At 35.7% G+C, this 15,451-nt stretch overlaps 1 protein-coding gene across 9 annotated transcripts in view; it reads left to right on the forward strand.

Moving 5' to 3' along the window:
- The window catches only part of LOC107582486 (MAP/microtubule affinity-regulating kinase 3-like), a 35,878-nt gene extending 24,122 nt beyond the window's left edge, over window positions 1-11,756 (forward strand). For 4 of the 9 annotated variants that reach the window (XM_016268339.1, XM_016268340.1, XM_016268341.1 and 1 more), the window contains 4 exons: window positions 792-895; window positions 1,135-1,374; window positions 9,151-9,195; window positions 10,530-11,756. In XM_016268339.1, coding sequence (XP_016123825.1) covers window positions 792-895; window positions 1,135-1,374; window positions 9,151-9,195; window positions 10,530-10,887 — 747 coding nt within the window. In that variant the 3' untranslated portion in view covers window positions 10,888-11,756. Of the gene's footprint in view, window positions 1-791; window positions 896-1,134; window positions 1,375-1,553; window positions 1,581-3,904; window positions 4,015-9,150; window positions 9,196-10,529 lie in introns of all 9 variants that reach the window. The other 5 variants (XM_016268342.1, XM_016268338.1, XM_016268343.1 and 2 more) reach the window with 4 other exon arrangements.
- Window positions 11,757-15,451: the final 3,695 nt, after the last annotated feature.

Consider the following 15,451-nt stretch of genomic DNA (forward strand, 5'->3'; position numbering starts at 1 on the left):
AGCAAAGGGTCTGAATACTTAGGACCATGTGATATTTCAGTTTTTCTTTTTTAATAAATCTGCAAAAATGTCAACAATTCTGTGTTTTTCTGTCAATATGGGGTGCTGTGTGTACATTAATGAGTAAAAAAAATTAACTTAAATGATTTTAGCAAATGGCTGCAATATAACAAAGAGTGAAAAATTTAAGGGGGTCTGAATACTTTCCATACCCACTGTATATCAGTGAAAAATCGGGCTAAAATCGTGCAGTGGGAACTCGGCATAAGTTTGTTTGTTGGTCACAAAGTACAAAATAGATGAGGAAAACTAGGAAGCCGGGTGTATTCAAAGCGCCGACATTACAAAAGATTTCTATTTCTTTTGAATATTATTTTCATCAAAGAATGCTGAAAAAAAAAAGTTTTACGATTTCCACATAAATGTAAAGCAGTACTACTGCTTTCAACATTGTTAATAATAAGAAGAAATGTTTCTTGAGCAGAAATCACCATATTAGAGTTATTTCTGAAACATCATGTGACACTGAAGACTGGACTAATGTTGCTGTAAAAAATCAGCTTTGCATCACAGAGATGAATTACATTTTACAATATAATGAAATGGAAAACAGTTGTAATAAATTGTAATAGTATTTTACAATATTACTTCTAATATTACGTACAAATAAATGCAGCCTTGGTGAGCATAAGAGACTTCTTCAAAAACATAAAAGTAAATCTCACCGACCCCAAGCTTTTGAATGGGAGTTCCCTTGATGATCGAGCTTGCGTTTTCTTTTTATCACACAGAATAATTCTGGATCGGGAGGCATATCAAGGAGAAACACGTATGTGTGCACTGAGAGAAACAATGCAGACCACCTTTCTGTCATTCCTAATGGGAAGGAGAACAGGTACAGGTTGCCCTTCCTGTGTCTTGATTGATGTGCTTAATATTTGCATTAGTCAACTGTGTACACTAATTTTTTACCATGCATTAATGCAGTTTGCTTCATAACAGCCACTTACATTATGTTCAGGGTGTATTTTAATTTTCTGTGTGTTGAAGTTGTTCCTAGCGCCTTGCTGTACCAGCTGAGTTACAGGAACACATCGTTAGTGAAACCAAGCCTGATTTTGTCTCTGTCTGTAGTGAGACGTTGTCTCCTGGCTCTCGGGACCCGGGTGCCTCCACTCACAGCATCAGCACTGCTGCCACACCTGATAAAACACGTTTCCCACGAGGCTCCGCGAGCCGCAGCACCTTCCACGGACAGCTGAGAGATCATCGCACGGCCACCTACAACGGCCCACCCGCCTCGCCAACGCAGCCGCGCAGCCGCGGTAATGCCAACAACCTGCTCACCAAGCTGACCTCCAAACTCACACGCAGGTAAACACACATTCACATGCATAAACACAGCATTTTTTACAGTGCCAGTGGCATACGATTGAGGCCTGACTCTAAGTTTCTTTTCCTGACCTTATTTTTTTTTCTTAAGGGTTCATTAGAATGGTTTATTTTGTCCATCTTTGTAATGTCTATCCTTTTTTTTCATTCTTGTGTTGTAGAAATATGTCATTCAGGTTTTCCAAAAGGTAGGACATCGAGTTCATGGGGTGTAAATCTGTCTTTAACGTAATGAGAGGAGTCCGGGGGCTGACGCACTAACCCATAGGGATTTTATTGCAGTGATTTGGAGTTTAATGCTCTCTCAGTGGTTGATTACAGCATGCTTTAAAACACTGGCTGCATCCTAGTGTGACCAGATCAAATCAATCTGCCGCTCTTTAACTGATTGCTACTAATCTAAATGTTTGCATGACACAAGCTGATTGTGCAAAAACAATGTGTATGACTATTCCACAAGGGCTTTGATACATTCGCAGCTGTACAGGGTGTAGAGAGATCAGTTTGGCATTCATCTGCAGTAGCTCTGTGTGATTCCTGGACAAAAAAAAAGAAGCTAATTTACTAAAAAAAAAAAAAATTCCCCCACTTTTTTTTTTTTTTTTTTTTTTTGTAAAACAGGCATTGATTTGCAATGCCATTCAAAAGTTTGGGATCAGTAAGGTTGTTTATTATTATTATTTGAAGAAATTAATACATTTTATTCAGAAAGGAGACCTTAAATTGATCAAAATTGACTGTAAAGACATGTATAATGTTGCAAAATACTTCTGTTTCAATTGCTGTTCCTTTGAACTTCCATTCATCAAATAAAATTAAACAAAATATATCATGGTTTCCGCAAAGACATAAACAGCATAACTGTTTTTAACATTTCAATAATTTGAAATATGTCTTGAATAGCAAATCTTCATATATTGCTGTTTTACTGTATTTTTGATCAAATAAATGCAGCCTTGGTGAGCATAGGAGACACTAAATAACATTTAAAAACTAAAAAAAAATCTTACTGAGCCCAATATTTAGAATGGTGCTGTAAGTGTTTTCATTGTGTTAAGAGTAAAGAGAGCTCTGATAAACAGATTTACAATGAATACAGATTTGAATGATTGAAAATTATTAATACGAAATTATTATAAATAGAAATTATATTGAAATGATAAAGATCTCTCCTGTTAGCCATAAGTGGTTTAGACCTAATGGATCCACAGTGCCATCTGGTGGTTAAAAAAAAGGAAATTATTATTCTTGGGGTCCAGTTTTTGAAAAGAGAGTGGATCGTGTGGACTGAGACCCGGTCACAAATGTAGACCTTTTTTAGGGCCAGGGACAGTACACACTGGGTTGACGTTAAAGTCCTCTTTAAAGGAACCATACTGAACAATAGACCTGTGCCCCTGCAAACACAGTCGCCTACAACATGGGCATATCCATAAGAAGGTCTTTTGCTTCTAGAAAATAGTGCTGGTTATAGACTCCAATGATGACCAAAACTAAAGATTGTGTACTTAATTATTTTATGAAAGAATTAACTACTGGTTTTATTAAATCTAAAACGATTATGTAATATTTTCTTAGTTTGAGACTATAGGGAGACTCAAGTCAGTCACTCAATGCATCATAGGTGTGAGTGTTTGCTACTGAGCTCAGTTTATGTCTGTCTGGTAAATGTGATTTGATTTACTCTGATTGGTGGATCTCTCTTCAGATTTATGGGTAGTGTTGTTCTTCACCAGATTTATATACACACTAATGTTCAAACGTTTGGAATAATTAAGTATCGAAAATACAGTAAAAACAGTAATACTGTCAAATGCCAAAATTTATTCAACAAAATGTTGAATACATTTTAAAATGAAATGTATTCCTGTTATGCAAAGCTGAATTTTCAGCATCATTACTCCAGACTTCAATGTCACATGATCCTCCAGAAATCATTCTAATTTGATTATTATTATTATTATTATCATCAATCCTGAAAACAGTATCACTGCTATATATAATAGTTCAGGATTATTTAAATAAGCGGTTCAAAAGAACAGTGTTTATTTGAAATGGAAATCTTTTGTAAAATTGTACGAAGTCTTTACTGTCACTTTTTATCAATTTAATGCATCCTTAAAAATCCTAAACGTTTGAACTGTACTGTGATATAATGTATAATATAGTTTATGCACTCTGGAGGCCTGTGTTGCAGCTATCATGAGTCTATTAGAGCATATGGGCACGTCCTAAAGAAGGGTTTTTGGTGGGAGGAGTCTGTTGTGGCTCATAGGCAGGGTTTGAAGTAAAGCGCACTGTAAGCTGCAGCAGACTCCATGTTGAACGACCTTCAGGAGTCACCTTCTCATCATCAGATTTGTGAACAGATCACACACTTTCTCTAACAGTACGAACTGCTCTATTAATGTTGAAACTGTCTCAATCGATCCCTCTCTTCCCCTGTGTTTCCTTCTCTTCCTCCCTCCCTTCCTTCCCTTTATCTCTTTCTCTGTCTGCCTTCCTCCCTCAGGGTCACTCTTGACCCGAGCAAACGGCAGTCTGCCGTCAAATCAGGGCCGGCTGCCCCCTCTGTGCCCCCCACCCTCACAGTCCCCTCCAACCCTGCGGCAAAGACTCTTAGTAAGTCTGCGCTCCACTCGTTTACAGTCTTCCTCTTTCTTTATCATCCCCCTCTCCTCCAGCTTCTTCCCTTTCCACCACACTACGGGGTTCCCACCACCATGGAAAACATGGAAATAGCAGGACATACAGGTGCATCTCAATAAATTAGAATGTTGTGGAAAAGTTCATTTATTTCAGTAATTCAACTCAAATTGTTAAACTTGTGTATTAAATAAATTCAGTGCACACAGACTGAAGTAGTTTAAGTCTTTGGTTCTTTTAATTGTGATGATTTTGGCTCACATTTAACAAAAACCCACCAATTCTCTATCTCAACAAATTAGAATATGGTGATATGCTAATCAACTCAAAACACCTGCAAAGGTTTCCTGAGCTTTCAAAATGGTCTCTCAGTTTGGTTCACTAGGCTACACAATCATGGGGAAGACTGCTGATCTGACAGTTGTCCAGAAGACTATCATTGACACCCTTCACAAGGAGGGTAAGCCACAAACATTCATTGCCAAAGAAGCTGGCTGTTCACAGAGTGCTGTATCCAAGCATGTTAACAGAAAGTTGAGTGGAAGGAAAAAGTGTGGAAGAAAAAGATGCACAACCAACCAAGAGAACCGCAGCCTTATGAGGATTGTCAAGCAAAATCGATTCAAGAATTTGAGTGAACTTCACAAGGAATGGACTGAGGCTGGGGTCAAGGCATCAAGAGCCACCACACACAGACGTGTCAAGGAATTTGGCTACAGTTGTCATATTCCTCTTGTTAAGCCACTCCTGAACCACAAACAACGTCAGAGGCGTCTTACCTGGGCTAAGGAGAAAAAGAACTGGACTGTTGCCCAGTGGTCCAAAGTCAAATTTAGATAAAAAAAAATTAAGTGTGTATACACAATTTTTAAATATTTAACGTGTATGTTTGTATATATAACATAAAATATTTATATTGATTAATATATAAATTAATTATATAAGTTAAAAAATAAATTTTATACATTTTATATATGTAATTATATATTATATAATAAACTTTATATTATTTTTTTAAATTATTAAATGTGTGTATACTGCGTGTGTGTGTGTGTGTGTATATATATTTATATGTGGTGTCAAAATTAGCGCGTTAACGCAGGCGATTAATTTTTCAGTTTAACGCGTTAAAAATATTTAACGCAGGGGCGGGGCTAGGGTTGGCCACCCCACTCACAACTGCTGCTTCTGTCACTTTTTCTCTTCATAAGAAGTGCATTGATTCAGTCGCAGAACGACTGAGTATGGGAGACGTTTCAGACTCGTGCTCCACTTCACTTCAGCGCCAGGCGTGAGTCAAACGAGTGCGGAAACGGTACTGTGCTCGCAGCGTGTGCTCTTCAATTACAAGCACAAAGGCGCCGGCGCGTACTGTAGCCTCTAAACGTTCATATCGACGCGCGAAATAAACTACGTGCATGCAATGTCGTGGTCAATTAAGTCATGAAGTTACCAAAAAGGCGATTAAAGCTGCCTTAAAAGTGCATGCATGTAATATATTTTATATGAGTCACATTTAAGAACATGTCTCTGAAATGGTTTTCAAAACTGTCCTGGAGCACTGTCTCACTCATCTAACACTCGATTCAACTCGTCAGTTCAGTATTGAGACTTTAAAACCTGAAGTGGGTCAGAAAAGGTCAAAAGAGTTGAGCGAAAATATAATGCGTTTCAGATCCGCTTCATGTTCAGCAGCGGCAGCTCTTAAAGAAATAGCAGCCAAAATAACCTAATAACCAGCTGCTGTGATGTCTGTTAATCAAAGGACAAAGACAAAAAAAGAGGAAAAAATAACTTTTATAGCTTTAAGGATTCATCTATTTTTAATTTAGAGTTTAGTGTTTGATAACTTAAATTTCTGTATATTTCTGCTGAAGGGCACAGGTAAATATGACATTTATTATAATGGGTTTATGTGAAGATTGTTTTAAGTTCACTTAAATTGGAAGTTATTGTAATAAATGTAAAAAAAAATTAAACAAAAAAATGCGATTTTATAGAGATCAGTATTGGTATCATTGATACTGGCCTTCAGTCATAAAAAAGATGCCATTAAACAAATATAAAAAAATATATACTGTATTTATGTTGTTTGTACATTAAAGTTTTTAAATATACTTTTATATTGTAATAATATTTTATACATTTTATATATGTAATTATATATTATATAATAAACTTTATATTATTTTTTTAAATTATTAAATGTGTGTATACTGCGTGTGTGTGTGTGTGTGTATATATATTTATATGTGGTGTCAAAATTAGCGCGTTAACGCAGGCGATTAATTTTTCAGTTTAACGCGTTAAAAATATTTAACGCAGGGGCGGGGCTAGGGTTGGCCACCCCACTCACAACTGCTGCTTCTGTCACTTTTTCTCTTCATAAGAAGTGCATTGATTCAGTCGCAGAACGACTGAGTATGGGAGACGTTTCAGACTCGTGCTCCACTTCACTTCAGCGCCAGGCGTGAGTCAAACGAGTGCGGAAACGGTACTGTGCTCGCAGCGTGTGCTCTTCAATTACAAGCACAAAGGCGCCGGCGCGTACTGTAGCCTCTAAACGTTCATATCGACGCGCGAAATAAACTACGTGCATGCAATGTCGTGGTCAATTAAGTCATGAAGTTACCAAAAAGGCGATTAAAGCTGCCTTAAAAGTGCATGCATGTAATATATTTTATATGAGTCACATTTAAGAACATGTCTCTGAAATGGTTTTCAAAACTGTCCTGGAGCACTGTCTCACTCATCTAACACTCGATTCAACTCGTCAGTTCAGTATTGAGACTTTAAAACCTGAAGTGGGTCAGAAAAGGTCAAAAGAGTTGAGCGAAAATATAATGCGTTTCAGATCCGCTTCATGTTCAGCAGCGGCAGCTCTTAAAGAAATAGCAGCCAAAATAACCTAATAACCAGCTGCTGTGATGTCTGTTAATCAAAGGACAAAGACAAAAAAAGAGGAAAAAATAACTTTTATAGCTTTAAGGATTCATCTATTTTTAATTTAGAGTTTAGTGTTTGATAACTTAAATTTCTGTATATTTCTGCTGAAGGGCACAGGTAAATATGACATTTATTATAATGGGTTTATGTGAAGATTGTTTTAAGTTCACTTAAATTGGAAGTTATTGTAATAAATGTAAAAAAAAATTAAACAAAAAAATGCGATTTTATAGAGATCAGTATTGGTATCATTGATACTGGCCTTCAGTCATAAAAAAGATGCCATTAAACAAATATAAAAAAATATATACTGTATTTATGTTGTTTGTACATTAAAGTTTTTAAATATACTTTTATATTGTAATAATTTCACATTCAACATTCAAATTAATGTTAGGTGGGATTAATCGTGATTTATTTTAGAAAAATGTGTGATTTAATTAGTGCTGTCAATCGATTAAAAAAAATTAACTTATATATATTCACATATATGCATTTTTAAATGATATATTTAACAAGTGTTAGGTATGTATATATAACTTAATATTTTGTATTTATATTCTAAAAATGTTATACTTAAGAAAATATTTTACGCCATATTGAATTGATGTGAACACATTTGAAACTCTTCTTGCCAATAAATCTGTCCAACTGATTCACAAATGGTTCTAAATGATTCATTAGCGAATCAGTTTTCATTCATGAATTTGAATGATTCCTGAATTTTATTAGTCAGAAAGAGTGGGAACCCTGTCTCTAAACGTGGCTCTGTAATGGCTATTTGTTTTATCTGCCTCCACCAGTTTAATTTCTTTCTTTTTGTCGGCTTTGAACTGCTCTTTTCTTCCAGATTCAGCAGCTCTGACTATAGGCAGATGAAGAGTGTCTAGAGTAAGGGCTCGCTTAAACGCACAAACAACAGCTACAACTTCACATTGTGTTTAATGGAGAGGGTGGGTGTGTGTGTGTGTGTGTGTGTGTGTGTGTGTGAGAGAAAGCGAACAGCTGTTTTGTCTGTCGATTTTAGTCCAAAATGATTGCGTATGCTCTTTGCTTCCAGATTCAGCAGCTCTGACTATAGGCTGATGAAGAGTGTCTAGAGTAAGGGCTCACTTAAACGCACAAACAACAGCAGATATATATCTTCATAGTGTGTAAAGTTGAGAGTGGGTGTGTGTGTGTGTGTGTGTGTGTGTGTGTGTGTGAGAGAGAAAGCGAACAGCTGTTTTGTCTGTCGATTTTAGTCCAAAATGATTGCGTATGCTCTTTGCTTCCAGATTCAGCAGCTCTGACTATAGGCTGATGAAGAGTGTCTAGAGTAAGGGCTCACTTAAACGCACAAACAACAGCTACAACTTCACATTGTGTTTAATGGAGAGGGTGTGTGTGTGTGTGTGTGTGTGTGTGAGAGAGAAAGCGAACAGCTGTTTTGTCTGTCGATTTTAGTCCAAAATGATTGCGTATGCTCTTTGCTTCCAGATTCAGCAGCTCTGGCTATAGGCAGATGAAGAGTGTCTAGAGTAAGGGCTCGCTTAAACGCACAAACAACAGCTACAACTTCATATTGTGTTTAATGGAGTGCGAATGTGTGTGTGTGTGTGTGTGAGAGAGAGAGACAGCGAACAGCTGTTTTGTCTGTCGATTTTAGTGCGAAATGATGGCGTATCGATAAATGCACTACGACACGCACCCTCTCGCATGCGAAGAGCACAGTATATACTGTATGTATAGACATGTCCTCTATATCTGTATATACGTCTGATGTCAGCATCCGGCGCTCCGAATAGGCTTTTACCCATGATGCACTCTTTCAGTGGTGATCTAGATGTATATTGTTCTTTGAAGGAAGCAGCATGGCAGTTCAGATGGAGTGCATGGTGACAAACTACTGTACATATTCAGGTGTCTAAGTTAATCATAAGAGTCATGTATAAGTTGTTTTTGCGTTTTGTCCAACGTACTGATGACACCAAGTCTTTGTGGGGGTTAACTTTTTGCTTACTTGTTGTTTGTTGTCCCTGTTTTTGCTCTCTCATTCAGTCTCTCTATCTATCTCATTGTGTGTGTGGTGATTTGCTCTAAAATGATTTCCCTTTCTGTCTCTCTCTGTCCATTCCTTTTTGCTCCATTGTGATCGCTAACCTTTCAACAAATAAACAATAAAAGAGTCTCAACCGAGTTTGAGAGAAGCGGGAGATTTGAGGGCTCAAGGTGAGGTGTCAGTGACTGTGGAAAGCCTTACTTCCTCTCCTGGTTGATTATTTTCGTGTGTTGTGAACGTATATTTTCCGTCTCCCACTGTAGGAGAGACCAGAGTGTATGTTAGTGTAGTGTGTACAGCACGAGGGCCATTAGTCTGCTTTATTCATGTTGAAAGTTTGAGTGATGTGCTTTTTTTCTCTTTTTACATTAGGGCTGGGTGATGTTACATTTATAAAAAAAAAATTTTTTTTTAAGTACATATTGATTTAGCTGGTTATTTAAAAATGATGTAACACTGCGAGTATCAAATGTGGCAATGTGACTTTTAAAAAAAAAAAATTATATAAAAATATTTTAGTTTATTACTATATTTAATATTAAATTGCCTATAAGCAAAATTCATTTAGGTGATAAACAGTTTAACTAGATTTTCACACAAAAAATAAAATAAAATCTAAAAGAATCTTAATTCTTTAAAACATTTTGCATTAAAACATGCTTGCTGTTGGTTCTACTGATTTGGAAATGTTAAGCTATTTTGTATATATTTTTAGTTTTTTGCAAGGTTGCATTAAATTTATAAAGTGACACAAACATTTGTTACAAAAGATTTCTAATGCAAATAAATACTGTTCTTTTGAACTTTCTTTTCATCAAAAAATCCTGTTAAAAAAAAAGTGTTAGTTTCCACAAAAATATTAATATTATATAGCTGTTTGCAGCACTGATAATAAGAAATGTTTTTGGAGCATCAAATCCGCATATTAAAATGATTTCTGAAGGATCGTGTGACACTGAAGACTGGAGTAATGATGCTGAAAATTCAGCTTTGATATCACAGGAATAAATTACATTTTAAAATATATTAATATTTAATAATCTATTAAATAATTTATTTTAAATTGCAATAATATTTTACAGATTTTACTGTAGTTTTAATCAAATAATTGCAGACTTAGGGAGCATAAGCGACTTCAGTTAAAAAATATATATATATTATCGAACCTAAACTTTGTGTATTTTGAAAATAATAACATGCTGATTTTATTATTCTTTTTTTTATTTTATAAAATTTTTTTTAACTACATCACCGAGCCCTATTTTATGTTACGTGGCATTAAAAATTAGCTGCTTGTGTGCATGCCCTAGTCTGCTGTGCATTTGATTGGCATTAATTCCCATGTGATGATAACCCATGCATGCAGCTGCTGCACTGATTCTTCACTACCATTGTGATCAAGTCTCAGTGTATTAGTAACCTCAATGCAAGAAACGTTCTTCTTCATCCTTTGCCTTAACCTTACCTCCCTCTCTTTCCATTCCCATCCCGCTCCGTCCCGCAGTCGCCATGTATCTGGGGATCAGCAGAAAGATGAAGGGAAAGATGGAAAAGACGGGAAACCCCGCTCTCTCCGTTTCACCTGGAGTATGAACACCACCAGCACCATGGAGCCAGCCGACATCATAAATGAGATCCGCAAAGTTCTGGACGCCAACAGCTGCAGTCACCAGCAGCGCGAATGCTTTCTGCTTCTCTGTGCCCACGGGGACAGCCGCACCGACAGCCTCGTCCAATGGGAGATGGAGGTTTGCAAACTGCCCCGGCTCTCACTTAATGGTGTCCGTTTTAAGAGGATATCTGGCAACTCCATCGCTTTTAAGAACATTGCTTCCAAAGTTGCAGGCGAACTCAAGCTATGAATATATCTTTAATCTAACTACAGTACATAGAGAAATTTATGAAATGGTTCAGTTCAGTATAGACAAACAAATTAAGCTGTACAATCGTAAAGTAGCAGTTTCCGAATTATTATTATTATTATTATTTTTTTTTTTTAATAAACCACTTACATGTATTTGAAAAAATGTATATATTTTAACATTGCTTAAAGCAATAATTTCTTAACATCGGTCACACAATTATCGTATTATCGTGCAAGTCGTTAAATGCTGTAAAAAGAACAGGTCTGAACCTTTCAGTGTTACGATTGTATGATGCTCTGAGAAGAACTCATTGCCATCGCCATCATTGCAGACGGATGAGCTGAGGCTGATCATTCAGGAAATGGACGCTAGATGGAGATTTGTGGGGTTTCGTTTTGTTTTCGCTTTTTAACAGGCACTATTCTGTGGTGGTTTTAAGTATCGTGTGTTTTGGGTGGCTCTTGTGTAAAGGGTTTCGGCCCGAATCTTGAGTTGCATTTTGAAAATGTGCTCTGCGCCTCTATGTATTGAGGGTGCTCGTCTGTGAAAGCGGCTGCAGTAAACCTGGTTTGAGCTCAGTTTCACTGTTTGAATGTTATTAAGAGCAACATTTTGATGTTTTATAATTTATTTCACTTTTGCCCACTCAAATGTATTTTTTTGTGTAAATAATGTACTTTATGCGGCAAGTACACATTTTCATACTGTTTTGTTGGAGTTCTCTGAAACCAAGAGGGCATCTTGTAATCTTTCCCTTATAAGACTCGCCACAGATTCCGTTAAACTATCTGTAACTTGTCACAGTGTTCATTGCAGAGATCTAATACAGCTACAAAAATGATCTCAACATTTGTATTGCCTGTTTTTTTTCCCCTGACAACTTGGAGAGCTTTATACAATCAAAAAAAAAAACTTTGTTTCAAAGAGTTTCAAAGTATGATTTGTTTAGTTTTACAAAGAAGTCTCTTATGTTCATCAAGGCTGCATTTATTTGATCAAAAATACATATTGAAAATGAAAATATTTTGAGATGATTTTACAATTTAAAATAAATGTTTACTACTTTTAATGTATTTTAAAATGTAATTTATTCCTGTAATGGTAAAGTTGAATTTTCAGCATCATTACTACGGTCTTCAGTGTCACATGATCCTTCAGAAATCAGTCTAAGATGCTGATTTGCTGCTCAAGACCCATTTTTTACTTGTTGTTTGTTGTCCCTGTTTTTGCTCTCTCATTCAGTCTCTCTATCTATCTCATTGTGTGTGTGGTGATTTGCTCTAAAATGATTTCCCTTTCTGTCTCTCTCTGTCCATTCCTTTTTGCTCCATTGTGATCGCTAACCTTTCAACAAATAAACAATAAAAGAGTCTCAACCGAGTTTGAGAGAAGCGGGAGATTTGAGGGCTCAAGGTGAGGTGTCAGTGACTGTGGAAAGCCTTACTTCCTCTCCTGGTTGATTATTTTCGTGTGTTGTGAACGTATATTTTCCGTCTCCCACTGTAGGAGAGACCAGAGTGTATGTTAGTGTAGTGTGTACAGCACGAGGGCCATTAGTCTGCTTTATTCATGTTGAAAGTTTGAGTGATGTGCTTTTTTTCTCTTTTTACATTAGGGCTGGGTGATGTTACATTTATAAAAAAAAAATTTTTTTTTAAGTACATATTGATTTAGCTGGTTATTTAAAAATGATGTAACACTGCGAGTATCAAATGTGGCAATGTGACTTTTAAAAAAAAAAAATTATATAAAAATATTTTAGTTTATTACTATATTTAATATTAAATTGCCTATAAGCAAAATTCATTTAGGTGATAAACAGTTTAACTAGATTTTCACACAAAAAATAAAATAAAATCTAAAAGAATCTTAATTCTTTAAAACATTTTGCATTAAAACATGCTTGCTGTTGGTTCTACTGATTTGGAAATGTTAAGCTATTTTGTATATATTTTTAGTTTTTTGCAAGGTTGCATTAAATTTATAAAGTGACACAAACATTTGTTACAAAAGATTTCTAATGCAAATAAATACTGTTCTTTTGAACTTTCTTTTCATCAAAAAATCCTGTTAAAAAAAAAGTGTTAGTTTCCACAAAAATATTAATATTATATAGCTGTTTGCAGCACTGATAATAAGAAATGTTTTTGGAGCATCAAATCCGCATATTAAAATGATTTCTGAAGGATCGTGTGACACTGAAGACTGGAGTAATGATGCTGAAAATTCAGCTTTGATATCACAGGAATAAATTACATTTTAAAATATATTAATATTTAATAATCTATTAAATAATTTATTTTAAATTGCAATAATATTTTACAGATTTTACTGTAGTTTTAATCAAATAATTGCAGACTTAGGGAGCATAAGCGACTTCAGTTAAAAAATATATATATATTATCGAACCTAAACTTTGTGTATTTTGAAAATAATAACATGCTGATTTTATTATTCTTTTTTTTATTTTATTAATTTTTTTTTAACTACATCACCGAGCCCTATTTTATGTTACGTGGCATTAAAAATTAGCTGCTTGTGTGCATGCCCTAGTCTGCTGTGCATTTGATTGGCATTAATTCCCATGTGATGATAACCCATGCATGCAGCTGCTGCACTGATTCTTCACTACCATTGTGATCAAGTCTCAGTGTATTAGTAACCTCAATGCAAGAAACGTTCTTCTTCATCCTTTGCCTTAACCTTACCTCCCTCTCTTTCCATTCCCATCCCGCTCCGTCCCGCAGTCGCCATGTATCTGGGGATCAGCAGAAAGATGAAGGGAAAGATGGAAAAGACGGGAAACCCCGCTCTCTCCGTTTCACCTGGAGTATGAACACCACCAGCACCATGGAGCCAGCCGACATCATAAATGAGATCCGCAAAGTTCTGGACGCCAACAGCTGCAGTCACCAGCAGCGCGAATGCTTTCTGCTTCTCTGTGCCCACGGGGACAGCCGCACCGACAGCCTCGTCCAATGGGAGATGGAGGTTTGCAAACTGCCCCGGCTCTCACTTAATGGTGTCCGTTTTAAGAGGATATCTGGCAACTCCATCGCTTTTAAGAACATTGCTTCCAAAGTTGCAGGCGAACTCAAGCTATGAATATATCTTTAATCTAACTACAGTACATAGAGAAATTTATGAAATGGTTCAGTTCAGTATAGACAAACAAATTAAGCTGTACAATCGTAAAGTAGCAGTTTCCGAATTATTATTATTATTATTATTTTTTTTTTTTAATAAACCACTTACATGTATTTGAAAAAATGTATATATTTTAACATTGCTTAAAGCAATAATTTCTTAACATCGGTCACACAATTATCGTATTATCGTGCAAGTCGTTAAATGCTGTAAAAAGAACAGGTCTGAACCTTTCAGTGTTACGATTGTATGATGCTCTGAGAAGAACTCATTGCCATCGCCATCATTGCAGACGGATGAGCTGAGGCTGATCATTCAGGAAATGGACGCTAGATGGAGATTTGTGGGGTTTCGTTTTGTTTTCGCTTTTTAACAGGCACTATTCTGTGGTGGTTTTAAGTATCGTGTGTTTTGGGTGGCTCTTGTGTAAAGGGTTTCGGCCCGAATCTTGAGTTGCATTTTGAAAATGTGCTCTGCGCCTCTATGTATTGAGGGTGCTCGTCTGTGAAAGCGGCTGCAGTAAACCTGGTTTGAGCTCAGTTTCACTGTTTGAATGTTATTAAGAGCAACATTTTGATGTTTTATAATTTATTTCACTTTTGCCCACTCAAATGTATTTTTTTGTGTAAATAATGTACTTTATGCGGCAAGTACACATTTTCATACTGTTTTGTTGGAGTTCTCTGAAACCAAGAGGGCATCTTGTAATCTTTCCCTTATAAGACTCGCCACAGATTCCGTTAAACTATCTGTAACTTGTCACAGTGTTCATTGCAGAGATCTAATACAGCTACAAAAATGATCTCAACATTTGTATTGCCTGTTTTTTTTCCCCTGACAACTTGGAGAGCTTTATACAATCAAAAAAAAAAACTTTGTTTCAAAGAGTTTCAAAGTATGATTTGTTTAGTTTTACAAAGAAGTCTCTTATGTTCATCAAGGCTGCATTTATTTGATCAAAAATACATATTGAAAATGAAAATATTTTGAGATGATTTTACAATTTAAAATAAATGTTTACTACTTTTAATGTATTTTAAAATGTAATTTATTCCTGTAATGGTAAAGTTGAATTTTCAGCATCATTACTACGGTCTTCAGTGTCACATGATCCTTCAGAAATCAGTCTAAGATGCTGATTTGCTGCTCAAGACCCATTTTTTTTTTATTATTATCAATGCTGAAAACTGGTGTTACTTAATACTTTTGTGAAAGCCATCATACATTTTTTAGGATTCTTTGATCAATGAACAGCATTTGTTTGAAAAATAAGTCTTTTATATCTTTTGTAAAGACACTATTGATCTCTTTATTGACACTTTTGATCAATTTAATGCATCCTTGCGGAGTTAAAGTATCTAATTTTAACATTTCAATTATTTGTCAAATTGTAGTTCTAGACTATTGCATTGGG

Source organism: Sinocyclocheilus grahami, unplaced genomic scaffold (genome assembly GCF_001515645.1).
Source record: "Sinocyclocheilus grahami isolate Dianchi unplaced genomic scaffold, SAMN03320097.WGS_v1.1 scaffold45.1, whole genome shotgun sequence".
Taxonomy (NCBI): domain Eukaryota; kingdom Metazoa; phylum Chordata; class Actinopteri; order Cypriniformes; family Cyprinidae; genus Sinocyclocheilus; species Sinocyclocheilus grahami.